The sequence below is a fragment of the Cuculus canorus genome, chromosome 3, assembly GCF_017976375.1.
Source record: "Cuculus canorus isolate bCucCan1 chromosome 3, bCucCan1.pri, whole genome shotgun sequence".
NCBI lineage: Eukaryota > Metazoa > Chordata > Aves > Cuculiformes > Cuculidae > Cuculus > Cuculus canorus.
Genome location: NC_071403.1, coordinates 33,117,731 through 33,132,508, shown reverse-complemented (window position 1 = coordinate 33,132,508; position 14,778 = coordinate 33,117,731). Strand labels below are relative to the sequence as shown.

Here is a 14,778-nt window from a genome sequence, read left to right as displayed (position 1 = left end):
AAAACAAAATTATGATAGTATAAAAGGTGAAACGAAACAGAAACAAAATATAGACTTGATTTTTTACAGTTTTCATCTTCTTTCCTTCCTTTCTTCCGTATTTTGTTCAGAATGCATCAGGATTCTACGCAGAAATAGATGGAGCGAAAAAGGAGTTGCAAGAAAAACTAGCCAATCTGTCTCTCTTTGATGATGATTTGGTAGAAAAGGCTATGCATCATGCACACAACCTAAGAAGACTTGCTGATGAGCTGGACAGGTAAAATTTAACTTCAACAGACTCTGTTCATATAAGTGCTATTGATTAAACAGATGAATGAACTGGAAGACAAGCAGAAACACAGTGGCATTAGATATGTTGCCTGAAGGACTTGTCAGGGTCCAGAGGGAACAGCTGAAGTTGAGCTAAGCAAAATCTATTAATATTTTCAAAGAATAAACAAATATATATCTTGTGTGACGTTCTCCCCTTTCTAATTTGACATGTTCTTTTCTTCCTCTAACAAGGGTAAGATGGATTACTGAAAAGTAAAATAATACAGACAGATTAAATGGGGTTTGCAGAAACAGCTCATATCAGTGAATTAATTCACATTTAAAAATTCTTAGTATTATGGGCCTAAAAAATGGCCTTTGGGATAATTTTTGTTCAAGAATTGGTTTAGAGATGGAGTAGTTCTGACACAACTCAGTAGGTTGTATCCCAGTAAAACTGCCCCACTATAACACCAAAAGCTTACTGTAAGTTTTGCTACTTTGCTGGAAGATACTGAGTGCACCAAGTTTTTCCAGTTTACTAAAAAGCCACTTTTAGATAGATTTGAATTATGACTATATTTTCAATTGGGACTATCCTTGGAAAAATCACTGCCACAAATTATTTCTTAAGTAAAATATTTGGCCAGTTGTTTCTTAATATTAATATGCCCTAGATAGGAGATTAAAACAGGGGGAAAAAAAAATAACAGATGGTTTTCTTTTCTACAGTTGTATAAAGCTGACATCTGAAACCCTGTTCTGTAACGCCACACAATTACAGACAGCCTAAAAAACAAACATTATGTTCAGTCTGAGATCAGGTATCCAGGGGCAGCAGAATCGCTTGAAAGAAAATACCCCATATGGCTACCCTTCATCCCTTACCAAAATAATTTGAAAACAACTGCTAAGTCCAACACATTAAGAATTTAACAGAAAGCAAACAGAAATAATTACGAAACATCCAGATGGAAACGTGCTTATGCTTTTATTTGTTAAGAAGATTGTCCTACAGTGAAATTTAATCCTTTAAAAAATTTAGTCTGTCTTCAAATAATTTGGGGGTTTATGGGTTTGCTTTATAAGGCTGTTAGGCTTTTATTTGTTACCATTTATTCTTTCATCTGGAGGGAATATAGCAGAAAATTCTTGCAACAACACTGAATCTGGAAACTTAATAAGCCCCCACTGTGCAAACTCTTTGAAGTGAATACACACACGTGTATATATTTAGAGTCTATACCAAACATATATTCTGAATTCTGTTTATTACAAAAATATATATTTAAAAAATATTTATTCGAAGTTGGTAATAGTTGAAGGTTGAAACCTAAATCTGTTGTTTGGATCTGCTCTCAAGACCAGTTATCACCTGATATACAAATCAAACTACCATTCCAGCAAAGCTTTCTTGTATTTTTGAAACATAACCTTTTGCAAAGTTTCATGATCATGATCCTGCATCTGATCCTCCCCATTTTCCCACTTAATTTTGGAGAGTACAAACAGCTCAGTGATATAGCTGTCCTGACCACTGGCACACATAGGTCTTTTCAGTCACAGCTAGGAGTTATCCCTATAGAAGGACAACTGATAGATGTTATGCTGTTAATTTATGGAATATCTAATTTAGATTTTATAAAGAGATAAAAACTCAGTAGTCACTTGTTCCTGATTGCCTAGACATCAAGGGTGAAATTCCCAGAGTTAAACCACTGGAAAGTACCTTATATCCACATAGTTTTCACCTGCTTCAGACTGACATAAATGGTCATACACAATTAAGAGAATGTTAATATGGCCAAGTATATTTACGTGCATGATTATGTAGTCAGAATTCACAGAATTTTAAGAAAATTAATCCATTAGAAACTTCTTTGATTTGGTTTGCTTTCTTCTTCCTTTTACTCTCTTTTTAAAAGGGATTTATATGGTGTTGATACAAATGGTTTGGTACAAAGGGCAATAAATGCCTCAAATGTGTATGAAAACATTGCCAATTATATTGAAGAAGCTAACAAAGCGGCATTGCTGGCAATGAACACAACAAATCGAGTCAATGATGTAAGTAATTTTCATAATATCATCTTTTACTTTGCACTGCTTCAGGGACTTTGGGCACCGAAGGATAAAATAAAAAAACAAGATTTAACTGTCAACAATGAACTTCTCACTGCACATATTGTTTCATCTATTATTTCCTGAAATAAATCCTAGCTGGTTAATTATTCTATCAGCCTAAATTCTCCTGATATTCAAAAAGATGCAACAGATTCTTCTGTCCCTAAGTAGAGGGTGATGCTGCTCTGTGTTTTCATTCAAACTGAGGCATTACTGTAAAAGTCCAGACATCTCTCTGGCCCTATAGGAACCAGAGCTGGCAGTTAGCACTCACGTCCTCCTACTCCCCACAGCAAAACGGGGCAGAAAAATGCAGCCAAGACATCTAACAAAAGCATCACTATTTCTCATAGAAAGTCAGGTTAAAATCACAGAAAAACCCCACTCACACACTCAGTGCAGGGATGAGGAAGATAATTTTGTCTCTGGCCTTGCTGTTCTAAAATATTTTATATGTATTTTTGTGTGTATATAGTTTCCAACCTGTATACATGCTACTTAACAGCAATTTATTAGTGGGCTACCAACAGGATTTGGTTAGATTACAAGGGCCTGAACCCCAGAAAGCTGCGGGATCTTGAGCCCAGCCCTTTGCTTCCAGCACTCTACTGCAAGGCAGCTCCCCATGCAGCACAAGTGTTCATCGCCTATCTCAGATGACAGTAGAAATGACAGTCACAGTGCCAAACTAACATGTAGCATGAGTATTACGTTGACAATACTGGAGTTGATAAACTAAGAGTGCTTCTCTGCTTTCTACATCTTTTTTATTCAGTACTGGTGTCTGGAAAGCATACAGTTCTCTAAACTTTAATTGCAATCTACAAAAAAATTTTGCTTTACAACTATGTTTTCTAATCCATCTGCCTATCGTAAGTGTTAACAAAGCAAGTGAAACTCTAATGACTTTGTAGTTACATTTTTATGAAGCACTATGTTGTCCGAAACTAAACACAACAAAGAGGAATATTTGGTAAGCATTACTCCAACTTTCTTTTTTGGAACATACTTGTAGGCTGCAATTGGAATTGATACTCAGATCACTTACCATAAAGGTAAAAGTGAAGAACTTCTCAGACAAGCCATGGAGCTACAATGGACAGCAGATGACCGTAAATATATATCCTTTCTACTTTCCCAGTCAGTTGATAAGCATGCAAGTTAAAATATATTTCTAAAGCACATCACTAAGGCAGAACTACTGCTGTAGCAGAAAAGTGTATTAATCGAAGTCACCACACAAAGCATTTGAAATGGCCATAGGCACAGTTTGGGTAGTTCATGTGTTGTCATCCTGCCAGATGCTGAAACTTTACTTCATTTACAAAAGGGCCATTTCAGGTACAACCACTGTTGTGATCCTACATACAGCTGTTCACTGGTAAATGCACTCAAACAAGTAGTTCAGCTGAAATCAATTCACAACACTTTAAGTGTTCAGAAAACTAATAAATATTAAAGAATTTTGGCCTTTTTTTCACCACAAATGAAAGACAGCTCTGAAATTACAGAAATTACCTCTTTAATTTTTCAGGACGTAAAGTTCCTCAAAATTTTCCTCTGTACTTGTTACAGCTATTCTCAACAGTTCTGGCAAAGCAAAGAGAAACAGTACCAACTGAGGTACAGGTCTCCAGATTTTTCTGAGTAGCCTTGTGGCAAGCAAATAATGGCCGGGAACTGCAAGGTTGCTTTTTCCTTTAGATTATGTGAAGTCCAGAGTGCTAGTATGCTCTATGCTAAAAAAAATCGCTATACTGTACTGCCTATAGTGTATTAATTACTTAATAACATGCCTCCACAGGATAAAATTTACCTTTTTAAATGTCACTTTGATGCCATTCAACTATACATCCTATTTTCTCCCCACAGGTAACGATTTAACCATTGTAGACGCTAGTCGGCATGTTAATGGCACTCTTGCCAGAATGAATGCTCTGCGAAGCCAACTCATGAGAGCCATCACAAAAATGCAATCAGCAGAGCCAGGTTGTATGAGCTTCATCGTATGATGCTTTATTGTCATATATCTAAGCACATATTTTATCTTTATGTATGGCCTATGAAGTTGGTATTAAGATTTCAGTCCCGAGGAGGTCACAAGGACTGAAACTACAAGACCTAGACAGCAAACATCAAGTTTTAATACACTCATAATGGAATTGTAAGTTTTGCCACCTGAAATTATTAGCGTTTTCTTAATCCTCCTTACTACAATTGTCCTCTCCCATGTTACTCTTGATCTTTTCAGGGTGTGGAAAATCTACAAGTCTGTGGATTTGTGTTGTTCATCAAAATCTAATTCAAATATACATCACATGTGTCAAGTACAGTAATTGGGATGTAGTTACTGGCAGTCTTGATTGACAAAACCTCACCTGAGTTTTTCAGCAAAAAGACATCATAGAGCATCCAGCAAGTACATCTGGAGGTGTTCAAAGTTGACATGGGAAAGATTTCTCCATTACCTTCAACTAAAAATGGTTAGGTTTTCCTGCCAAGATATTATCATGTGCAAAATGCTACAGGTTTTACAAATACAGTAGTTGATAACTTAGAAGAAATTTTAAAACCTTAAAATGCCAGGTACGAAGAAACAAAACCACTGCAGTGTTTTGGGTTTCTCTCCTTCAGAAATAACTTTCATGAAAAAAAAGTCATCCAACAAATACATGCATTTTCTTTTGGATGAAGAACAGTTTGTGGAAAACTATGTATTTTTTAAATCTCTATTCCAACATCCTTGGCTATATAACACCTATCAAAATCCAAGGACATTAAAAAATCCTAACAATCTACAATTGAAAGGAGTATTTTAAGAATTAATATAAGTGTAGACAAACCACAAGAAATTTTGACTATTTTCTGCAGAACTAAGAGAAAACCAACTAAGCAAGGTTGGGTGTCCATTCTGCAGAAGGTAAAATTTTAGCCACCACTTTCTAAGTGTTGGTTATAGCTCATTTCAACCTTTGAAATAATTCATTTATTCTCATCCCCTATTTATTTTGTAGTGGAAGCCAGAGAGCGTTTAGAGCAAGCTAAACTGAAGACTGCAGAGGCTGTGAGTGCTACCATGACAGTAACACAGGCTACGACCCCCATGGATGAGAACGTGAGGATGTGGTCTCAAAACCTGCAAGACTTCCAGCACAATTCAGCAGCATATGACAGTGCTGTGCATTCAGCTGGGGATGCAGGTATGGTGATCTGAATTTTGCCATTCTTTAGTACTAAAAGGTCAGCGAACCATCACATCATGGTGTATGAATTCTTTACATTGCACATTTACTGCATATAGCCTTTTAGCATTTTACCTCCATGATAACATTACAAAAATTAGCAGTTATCCAGAGACTTAAACTCTTAAGGGCCGCAGTCTTATTGGCTTCTAAGATGTTGTTATCAAAGCACCGAGGTCACAATGAATGGCAGACAACTTGTTGAAATACTTCTCGTTATTATGATTGGCAGTTTTTAACATTGAGAGGGATTTGGAAACAGGGATCTTTTGTCCTCAGTAGTACAAACATGGAGGAGAAATGGTCCCTGACTTGATGAGCTTGCAGTCTAACTAAAGGAGGCAAAGAGGATTACGAAGGAATAAATTTAGGCAGGATGATTGCTGGAAAAGCTTATAAACATCACATTAATTCACTTTTATTACCAGGTTTTATTATCAGGGGAGGAGGAGCAGAGTAAAAATTGGAAGATTTATTATGAAAAATTTAAGGTAAATAAAAAGACTGAGGCAAGCTACAAAACTGAAATGAAGATGATAGGGAAAAGAGTGGAAAAAGAGACAGGAAGAGTGAAGCTGAATGGTGAAGTGACTAGTGAGAGAAGGAAAAGAACAGTAAGAAAGAAAAGTCTATAGCGTAAAAGCCTGAAATAAAAAATTGCTGACAAGCACCACTATTTATTGCTTTATATATTCCTGGCTCAGCTTAGGATGATCACTAATCACAAGTGATTCATGGCTAGGGAGCTAGAAATGCAGAACAAAGTGTTTCCTGCATACATTTGATGATATGTACCATCACTTGCAGCACTGTTCAGTGATGTCTTGCTTCCTGAAAGTGCCTCAGAGGAGGTCCATAACTCCATTGTTTCTATACCCTCCAGAAAGTCAGAATCTGAGACCTACTGCCTCAAAACCCTTCTTCTGTCATGAGCTTCACAACTTGATTGTGATTTTACTGCATATGGAGTTATGAGTACCAAACTGTTGCAAACAGGTGATTTAGAGCGCTCAAAGAACCACAGTCAAAGGTATTAGCAAAAGTGGTTTTAATATGATGTTGTGAAAGTGCAACTTGAAAACATTCAATGGTAAGGTTCGTTCTATTACTATACAGCACAATCATTTGAACAGTGATTCAAAACTGTCACGGCAAAATCAAAGTTAACAAGTCATGAACCAAAGTTACCAAGACAAAATCAGAGTTGTCATACTACAAGGTTATGTGTAATATCGGTCACTTACTGAAAATCTGCTGTTGGTAGAAGTTCTCTTTGCCTCGAGAAGCAACCTTGAGAGGTGTCCCAGCTTAAGGGGAGGTCGCTACCACGTAGTAAGGCTGCTTAGCCAGGAGAATTCAAAGAAGGCTCTCTTAGCCTTATTAGTCATATTTAAATATGTTTAAATTTATATATTTTAAATATGTTTAAATTTTTATTTTAGTCATATTTATGGAATAAAATTGTAGTCAAACTACACGTGATGGAAAAGGTATGCAGGAGACTCTTTGTACCCGTAACCTTTGTTCCTTGACAAATGAGTCTTGGAAAAGCCACATGCTACTCGTGTTAATTGCATGATCAGTGTTCCAAACTCATATGCATTGATGCTCACTGTTTCACTCTGCTCCTTTCTGGGTTTTCAGAAGACAGATTGGAACTAGAGGAGTTCTTGGCCCAGCTATGGCTCAGGATTTTATCTGCTTGGAACATGCACCAAACTACTGCTAGTTTGGTTAAGGGGTCAAGTGCATGTGTCACACAAACTCAACACTGTTTATAGCACTCCAAAGCCACACCCTTCCCTCTGGACTGGGGAAACCTAAGGGTCGTGTTATTTCTAGAATTCAGTAATGAAGAAGACCCTTGCACTAATATTTTCAGTTAAGTGAGTGCTCCCAATAACTGATATAAAAGTGGGTCTCTCCACAAGAAGAAATTCAGTATGATTCAATATCCTGACTTCTGGCTTCAGAACTGAAGGCAGCTCACATTTCTCTGAGATTTCTATCCAAAGCAAACACTGAACCACTCCACCTGGGAATGGGTAAACTCACTGCTGGTCACTGCACAGGGCTTCATAAGGGTGTGGTTCTACTGCATTGCTGTAAGATGGTTTTGATCACCAGAGAGCACAGTTTAGGCTGTGGGCTACAGACTCCAACTACTATTTAAGATAATGTAAATGTGGATGTGATTGTCATCCAGGGAGTCAATAGTATGAGGAAAAACATCTAAGAGAAACAGTCTACTGTAGCTTACACATGAAGGTTGTTGCTTTTATTCACCTTTACATTTCATTTACATTTAACATTTACCAGTGCCAGCTTAGTAGCTAAAGCAGCAACATAAACTGCATTTGGCTTTTCATCCTCAAAATGTCAGCATTCAATATTAAAAAAAATCTGCTCATACTAGCTGTTAAACTGGAAGAAATAATTCCAGTAGCATTTTAGAAGTTCCATAAGATTGGATAGACCTAAGATGGCCCAGCTCACCTATCTGGTTATCTTCCCAAAAAAGCACACATGGTACATGCAGCACAAGTACTCAAGAACTGCTCAGCTCCTACGTGATGTGCCTGGCAAAAATGTCTTCTCTGTGATAGTGGATCTGCAGTTAGGGAGTCACCTTGAAAGTATTCTGATCGTATCAGAGTGCCTGGAAGGCCTGCTGACCATAAACTAACTGTTTGAGAAACGCTAATATACAAACTACAGCAATGTTCAGCCTATTCCATTTGTGGAGACAGCTTTTCCATGGCAATTTTGGTCTGAAGACATTTATTTGTTTGTTTTAAGGCACAATGATTTTTTTTTTTTTTTTTTTTTTTGCCAGAAAGATCAGGTGGAAATAACTAAAAAGACAGATCAGTGCTACAAAGGAGGCTGGCATGGTTGGTGCTCGTCAGATGTGACTGATTCACAACCTGGCAAGACATTTCAGACATGGTGAAGTGCTCTCAGATCAGCTGTGTATGTTGCCAGGAGAGACTGGCGTGATAGGAGCAATGTCCATCAAAGTCCAAAAGAAAGTCACAAAAAACTTTGAGACAGGCACCTGAAACACCAAAACACCCGATCATCATGCCAATAACACCACTATGGCAGCTGAAGCCTCTAAACTGGCATGTCTGGACTGCCTTTGAATAAAGATAGCGCTTGATTTTTGGCAGGGTGAGAGCATGACTTGGCTGTGCAGTGTGTCTGAGAGTAATCCCTGTGTTGCCACTGTATAGGGAAGTGTAGGCTTCAGCAGAGAGGATGAAGGGCCACTTGGAAAGGGCAACACAAAAGGAGAAACTGTATGGAAGGTTATAGTCAAGGTATTTCCTCCTTGACAGTTTCCCTTGTATTCTTTTTTCAATTTTATCACTGGGTAAGGTGAGTTTTCCTTTTTCACCTTCACCTTCATCCGAAAGACTAAAGAAAAAATCAATATTCTTCTGTATTGGTGAATGCCATTATAAAGGACAAGAAGAAACAGATTTATGGACAAGAGATTTATGGTGAGATTTTATCATAGTACTAGTAGTAATGTATGTTAGGTTTGTGTTTTCTTGTTACAATTGTGCTTCAATTTTAATACTCTAAATTGCAAACAGATGAAAAGCCAGTTTTTCAACATGTGAGACCAGACACAATTCTAATTCAGTTGCTAATTATTTTTTAAAAGGTAGTCAGAATTTGCTAAGTCACTTTCTGAGTTTTTAATTTTTTTCCTTTAAGAATAATGTGACTTTTTTCCAATGCAATGGAACATTAATTTCAAAAGGCAGAGAAAAATTTCTGTAAGTTGATTATTTTACTGGTTGTTTTCTAAAGTAGACATTTTAATGCATGCTGGAATTAACGGTTTACCTAGAATTCATCATAGTTCTTTGAGGATTCACTAACATAATTGTATATAATGTACCATAAGCTTTATATAGACTATCTGATCACTGATCCCCAGCACACAAGATCTTCCAGGACTTGATAGGAATTGGAACGGCAGAGTCTAAAGGTCTATGTGGCCCGTACCTCCACTGGACTTGGAAAGTAAAAGACAAGTGAAAAGAGCCAAGCAAAGAGAGAGCAAGACTGTGGTAATTAGAGATTTTCACCCTACCCAAAGAGAAGCAGGACTGGTAGGACTCCACTGGGATCTTCTCATACTCTGGGTTGCTCTAAGAGAGGCTGAGAGCTGCTTCAGTCAGTCAACACAGAACTGAAAGCACAGAAAAGCAATCAGAAGCTACTCTTCCTTCCTTCTTTCCCTTCTATACAGTTTCAATACATCTGAAGATTAGCTCCTTTACCTGACTCTCTGCTTTAGACAAGAGTTAAAATATGAGGGTAAGAACACAAGAGCTGGTGAACATAAGTTGACAACCCCTAAAATATAACAATATAACTACAAACCCTACAAATCTAGTCTTAACCTTTATAGCGAATCCATGTCATTAAAAATTAACTATGAATATTGGATCTTTCTTGTATGCATGTAGCTTGTGGCTAAAATCACATTTCATTATACTCAGCTAGTTGTACCTACGTCTAATTAAAGATGAAAAATGATGTGATGTGTAAATATCTTTCAAAGGGCAGCATGTCATTGGAATGTGATGTGATGAACAGGATTATAATTAGGAGTAGCTACTTTTTCTTTCTGAGTAACTCCTCTGTCTGCTTATCTTTCTGGGAAAGGACTTCTCTCCCTTTGAACACAACAAAGCACCTGCATTTCCCTTTGATAACAATCCTACCTGCACTTGTACCAGAACACACAACAGTGAAAGACCAAAGGTCCGGGACTCTGATTCATGACTGCAGGCAGGAAAGCTGAAGAGTTTACAACTCACAAGGGCTGAGCCAGGTAGTAAGCACAGTTTAGGTGCACATGCATCCTCAGCTAGGGCTTACTATCATTCTACAGTACAGGCTTGTTATCACAGTCTGAAAGAGGTTGTGTTTCTGTTACCAGAGTGGGCTGTGAACCACACAGAGTCACATCACCTGTGCAGCTGTTGCTGCTGTCTGGGTGATGCACAGCTGAAAGCTGAGGTAAACAACCTACTCATCTCCTTTAAAATGGATTTGAAGAGGTCATGAACTGTAGATTCTAGATGCAGTTCCCAGGTCAGCCACAGATATCCAGTGAGTTGTTGAACAAATAATTCTTCCATTCCAGTTGCCATATGTGTAAAATCGGATTTAACATCTATCTGCCTTGAAGGGAGATGAAAAGGTTAAAATGACTGACATTTGCGAAGCTCTTTAAGGAAAGTATTACAGAGTTACAACACCACAGTTATATGTAGGAATCCCATGAAAAAGTAGTCTCCTTTGTGCAAACCTCTTTCCAAAACCTTTTGCAATACTAGATTCTGATAAATCACTACCCTTTCTGAAATCACTGCCTCTCACACGCCACAGTTAGGACTTGTTCTTAAAGCAGAAGAAGATAGGTGAGCTAAACTAATAGGGTAAGGAGGAATTCTGGTACAAAATCGATGTTACAAAGAGATAAAAACCAAGCTGTCACATCTTTTCTAACTGCAGTGAAGAAACTTACAGAAGTCTTCCCTCAACTCTTGGACAACCTGCGCAGAGTAGAACAGAAGGCACCAGCAAACAATATTTCTTCCAGCATTCAACGGATCAGAGAGTTAATTGCTCAAACCAGAAGCGTAGCAAGCAAGGTAAACCATTTAGATGGGAATTTTGGTTGCTAGTGTTAGTAATCAAATGAATCCTACTTGGAGGTCCATTTTCTTGGGATATGTTAGAAGCCCAAACCATGAAATTATCTCTTCCAAACAACTGGATGAACAAAGTACTGTGGAAGTTATTAAAATCTTTACAGTTACTGTTTGCAAACAATTAACATTACCCTGGTATGCATGATAGACTACTGCTACTGCAGAAGCAAATTTAATTGACTAGCACAGTGTTAAAGACGGCCACAATAACAAAACCATTTAAAGCTAAAAACAGAAGGTCATTATTCAGCAGGCAACACACATTACAAGCAGTCGTAATTATGGCAATTTAAAGCAAACTTTTCTGAGATAACAATATTTATTCTTTTTCCTTTGAATTAATTTTCTGCAGGGTAAGAGAGTCATTCGCTCATACATATTTAATACAGAAAAACACTTCCATTATCATACATAAATTATGAGGGATTTTTCTGTAACAAGAACACTGAGGTCAAAAAATTAAAACATATTTTAATTCATTCAGAGAAATCAAAAATTCATTGCATTATGGTACATTTACAATGCTGTAATATGCTGTCCACATACATTATTTCAAAAAAGAAAAGCAAAATCAGTCAGCATGCGTGCTACTTTTTTGTTCTTTAACTTTGTTTTGTCATCCAGGTGTATTGTGCTTGAACTTGAAAACTTTATTTCAGTTATGTCGAAGGCATTGTGAACTAAAATGAACATGTTTTAACATCTCATTAGCATCTCATATATATCACTGTAACTCCAGGAATATAACAGGATTACTTGTGAACAGAAAATTGGTCATACTACTCCCAAAGCAAAGAAATAAATCATGGCTAGAAGTTTTATAGCTATGTAAGAATTTCATTATGTGCCATACTCAACGATGTAGCCCTGAGTCAACTAAGCACACATCTACGTCCCACTGAAATTTAATTTACTTTATGAATACATTTAAGCAGAGTTAACTAAGAGCTTTAATTAATTTTAAAATTAATTCCCTTCATCTTCTTTACAGTGTCTCCCAGAAGTGATTGTTATAAATACAATTTTACATGGTCAATATAGAGGTGCCGACTCTGCTCTTGCAGTAAGCAAGGCTGATGGCTAAGAATTCTTGCACAGTTACCTTAAGTAACATACCCAGGTAGCAATAATGTGTCTCACTTAGCGCAATTGCAACTGCAGGTCCAAGTTTCTATGATGTTTGGAGGCCAATCAGCTGTTGAAGTCAACCCAAAGATCAACGTGGAGGAACTGAAATCTTTCACTTCCATGAGCTTGTATATAAAGCTTCAGAAAGACAACCCACAACTGGCAGCATCTCCAGACAGGTTTATTTTGTACCTCGGAAACAAAAATGTGAGAAAATAATCCAGTTAATTTTTATATCCAGAAAAAAAAAATGAAATAGATTTGAAGTTTATTTGTCCTTTTTTGTCTCTCACTATTTCTCATCTCTCACTATTTCTCCATGTTTCAAAATAAGAGCTGTCTACAATATGACTGTCACTGATTTTATGACAAGCACAGAGCAATATTCCACGAGACCTCTGCCCTTGAAACTTCTGACCCCAAACAGTGAAGGATTCTCTCTAAGAAGCAAATTAGACTGCCTGAACAGCATCCTGCTGTGATTGCCACTGCTGCAAGGCACACTTGCTATCTTCAATGCCAAGCACTGAGGTGCTCTGAAGCCACCTGGCTTTTGAGTGCCACATTTTAATCAGGTTTACGCTGTGACAGTGTCAGTTCCAAATCTCTGAGGTCACAGCATAAGCAAGCTGCTTTGCCTGTGGGTTGTGCTGCTGTTATACACTGTGTACATCACTAGATTGAAACACTTAGAAAGAATGTATGCTCTCACCACCTGTGAGTGTTGTGAAATAATTGTACTTTAAATTGTGGTTCCTAAAAGAAAAGGAAAATCACACCTCACAAGCTAGCTATAATCCTGGCAAGCTGCTAGCTGGGAAGGGCAAAGAGGCACGCTTTTCTTTTTAAGCTTTTCCGAAAAGAATGTCTACTGAATATAAATCAAATGAAACCCCTCTTGGCAGAATATTTAATGGCAGCATAACTCCCGGGCTTTAGAAAAATGTTTCTTCCTATTTCTTGCATACGGCACTGCCCACTAAACACCGATGAACAGCTTCCCATTGAGCTTGACCAATCTATGGTCAGAAGAAATCTCATTTTTACCTCAGTCAAAATGGATATAAAGTAAAATATCAGAGACCTTTTCTGTACAGTGCTATCTGGTGACAATGAGAATGAAGCATTTGTTTAATAGGTATCTTTAAAGGTATTATATAGTCTATCAAAGCTCATCCTTTCCCAATATTCCACATTAAATCTCTTTCGATGTTGTAGTTCTGACATCTTTCTCCATTGATGTTTTAGGCAAAAAATTACATTGGTCTTGCAATTAAAAATGACAATCTTGTGTACATCTATAATCTGGGGGGTGAGGACGTGGAGATATCTCTGGATGCCAAGCCAGTCAGCACGTGGCCTTCTTACTTCAGCATCATCAAAATTGAGAGGTAAAGCAATAATGTAGATTTCCCAAAAATCAGACAGTTGATGGGAAAAAAATCAAACAGAGAAGGCTGGGTTAGAACTGTTCATTAGAAGTCTCCAGCGTCTGGTTCTACTTCTACTGAAATAAATGGGAATTCTCTGTGCTTTTGGAGTCAGGACTCAAGAGGCCACAGAGGGGAATAAAAAGTGTCTGTGGCTTCCCTTTCTTTTCTACTAGAGTGTCATTTCTGAGTGAGAAAATAAAACCCCTTCCTGGAGTCCAGCCATTTTAAGCCCAGCCAACATAAAACTCTCTTCTCTTACAATTCCCTCCTACAGGATTGGAAGACATGGCAAAGTGTTTCTAACTGTGCCCAGCCTTAGCAGCACAGCTGAAGAAAAATTCATCAAAAAGGGAGAGGTTCTGGGTCCTGGCTCTCTCCTGAATTTGGAACCTGAAAACTCTGTTTTCTATGTTGGTGGAGTACCTCCAGATTTCAAGGTTGGTCAGATAAATACTCTATATTCAAAATTATATAATCCAAACTTATCTTGTTGGGCCTTCCTTTAAACACATAAATGGTTAATGAATAAAATGTCCTTATTTAGTCATCATATTAGGACTCCATCTTCTAGCAATGGCGAAAACTACTGTTTCTCTAGCATATCATGTCATACAGATGATCTAGGATTCCATTAGCTGCCATTCAAGTTTTCTGAAATATAAGAAAAAATGCTTGATAGCTGTTCAGTAGTATGTAGAAATTAAGGTCTATCAGCCCAGTTTAATAAATTTTGCAGGCTACCAGCTTTTTCAGTGCTAATGAGCTGTTGGTGACTACAATTTCTTTTTTACAGCAGTGACAAATATAGAAATAACATATTGTTAATATTAGGAGAAATTAACAATATAGTGATTT

General features: G+C 37.4%; 1 protein-coding gene across 1 annotated transcript in view; it reads left to right on the top strand.

Annotated features, from left to right (window-relative positions):
* Window positions 1-14,778, top strand: part of LAMA4 (laminin subunit alpha 4) — a 102,901-nt gene that overhangs the window by 62,148 nt on the left and 25,975 nt on the right. The window contains exons 13-21 of the mRNA XM_009564843.2: window positions 111-259; window positions 2,181-2,322; window positions 3,395-3,491; window positions 4,252-4,368; window positions 5,394-5,579; window positions 11,163-11,302; window positions 12,524-12,697; window positions 13,739-13,881; window positions 14,198-14,360. Of these exons, the coding sequence (XP_009563138.2) occupies window positions 111-259; window positions 2,181-2,322; window positions 3,395-3,491; window positions 4,252-4,368; window positions 5,394-5,579; window positions 11,163-11,302; window positions 12,524-12,697; window positions 13,739-13,881; window positions 14,198-14,360 (1,311 nt within the window). The remainder of the gene's footprint in view (window positions 1-110; window positions 260-2,180; window positions 2,323-3,394; window positions 3,492-4,251; window positions 4,369-5,393; window positions 5,580-11,162; window positions 11,303-12,523; window positions 12,698-13,738; window positions 13,882-14,197; window positions 14,361-14,778) is intronic.